Genomic DNA, 1527 nt, shown 5'->3' with positions numbered 1-1527 from the left:
CCCCCACTCCAGTAGGCACCACCCATCTCGTTTTTCTCACATTCCGGGTCCGAGTTGGTTAATCGCTGATTATCGTTCCACTGTTTCCCTTTCCCCATGTTAATTGCTTGAATATTCAAGTCACCATGTATTTGGTGGTTGTTGTTTGTGCGTGTCATATTATGCCTTGAGTTCGGTTCTTGCGTTAGGAAACAGATTTTGTGGAGTATTCCCGTTTTTCTGTCGGGATACTCTACTCAGCTATTTTCGAGTCATCCAGCGTTCTAAATTACTTTCATCAGTGGTTGACGAGTGCTCTGGTGTGGGTTGCTTCTTCTTTCCTATCAAACATCTATCGTCCTTATCTCCCCTTCTTATTTTTTATGTTTGTTACTCTCTTGTAACACCTCTAATCTTCTAGCGCTCTTATGACCTTATGCAGTTGCGAGCGCCGTAAAACCTCTACTAAAACAAACAATCTCTCATCTTTCTTTTTGTGTTTCTCCTCTCTTATAACACTTCTAATCTTCGGCACTTTTATGACCTCTTTGTGCTGCTGCAAGTGCTGTAAAACTCTTACTAAATCTAAACCCAGAACATATAAACTGACACTCTTATGCACAAAATATATTGTTACCTGTTGACTGGTGTGAAAGTCCCAACCTATGAACTAATGTTGTGTCTTTCTCTTCTCCCTCCTACAGCTCCAGGCAGTCCTCCAGAGACCGTGCTAGCCAGGGCAGCGAGCTCCACGACCGTCATAGTGCAATGGAACGAGCCCAAGATACCCAACGGCATTATACAGGTATGTTCTTTTCTACTTTAGCAGTCGCTAAACGATCCTTGAAGGTGAAATTCCTTTTTTACACGCAGAAGACGCTTGTCCGGTTCCGGATTGGGGATGTATGTATGTTTGGGTTTGTTTGTTTGTTTTGGGGTTGTTGTTTTTTTTATGATCTCCGTCTGTCTACTGGGACGGTGCATACCGCTTTAACCCGGGCTGGCCTTGACTAACAGCAGGGCTGAATTTGCTCGCCTCTTAAATGATGTAAATTGTGTTAATAGGAGTGAAAGCCATATATTATGACAATTACATGTATTAGTGTTATTTATAAAAATCCTCGTTGTTAAAGTCTCGTGTAAAAATTACTTTGTTTTCATGACGTGAAGTTCAGGTATAATTGTTCTTCTCTATATAGCGGCTGCATAATAAGCACTTTTATGCCCTGCCATTTTCGTTCCTCTTAATTGCTGTATTTGCTTTCATCTGTTTGTGGCAATATGTGGCTGTTTCTAGGCTAACTGTGAGTGATTGGCGCGTGTTCTGGTGTGGTTTTTCTAATTTTCCGTTCAAACATCTGTCGTCCTTTTCTCTCCTCCTTTTTATGTTTGTCACTCTCTAGAAACACCTCGCACTTGTATGACCTAAATGTGTTGCAAGTGCCGTAACATTCGGACGAAGACAAAGCCAAAAGTCATACTGGCTAGCCGTAGACTACCTCTCGACGTCCACGTGTTTTACTTTCCGTTCGGTGGGCGGGGAGGGGG

General features: G+C 42.5%; 1 protein-coding gene across 1 annotated transcript in view; it reads left to right on the top strand.

Annotated features, from left to right (window-relative positions):
• Window positions 1-683: 683 nt before the first annotated feature.
• Window positions 684-1527, top strand: part of LOC101860678 (tyrosine-protein phosphatase Lar) — a gene marked incomplete at its 5' end in the record, with an annotated part of 52921 nt that continues 52077 nt past the window's right edge. Inside the window, 1 exon segment of the mRNA XM_013086577.1 lies at window positions 684-784. Coding sequence (XP_012942031.1) covers window positions 684-784 — 101 coding nt within the window.

The sequence above is a fragment of the Aplysia californica genome, unplaced genomic scaffold (assembly GCF_000002075.1).
Source record: "Aplysia californica isolate F4 #8 unplaced genomic scaffold, AplCal3.0 scaffold00482, whole genome shotgun sequence".
Classification (NCBI taxonomy): domain Eukaryota; kingdom Metazoa; phylum Mollusca; class Gastropoda; order Aplysiida; family Aplysiidae; genus Aplysia; species Aplysia californica.
Note: the sequence above shows the minus strand (reverse complement) of the source record. Positions and strands in the feature narration are given on the sequence as shown.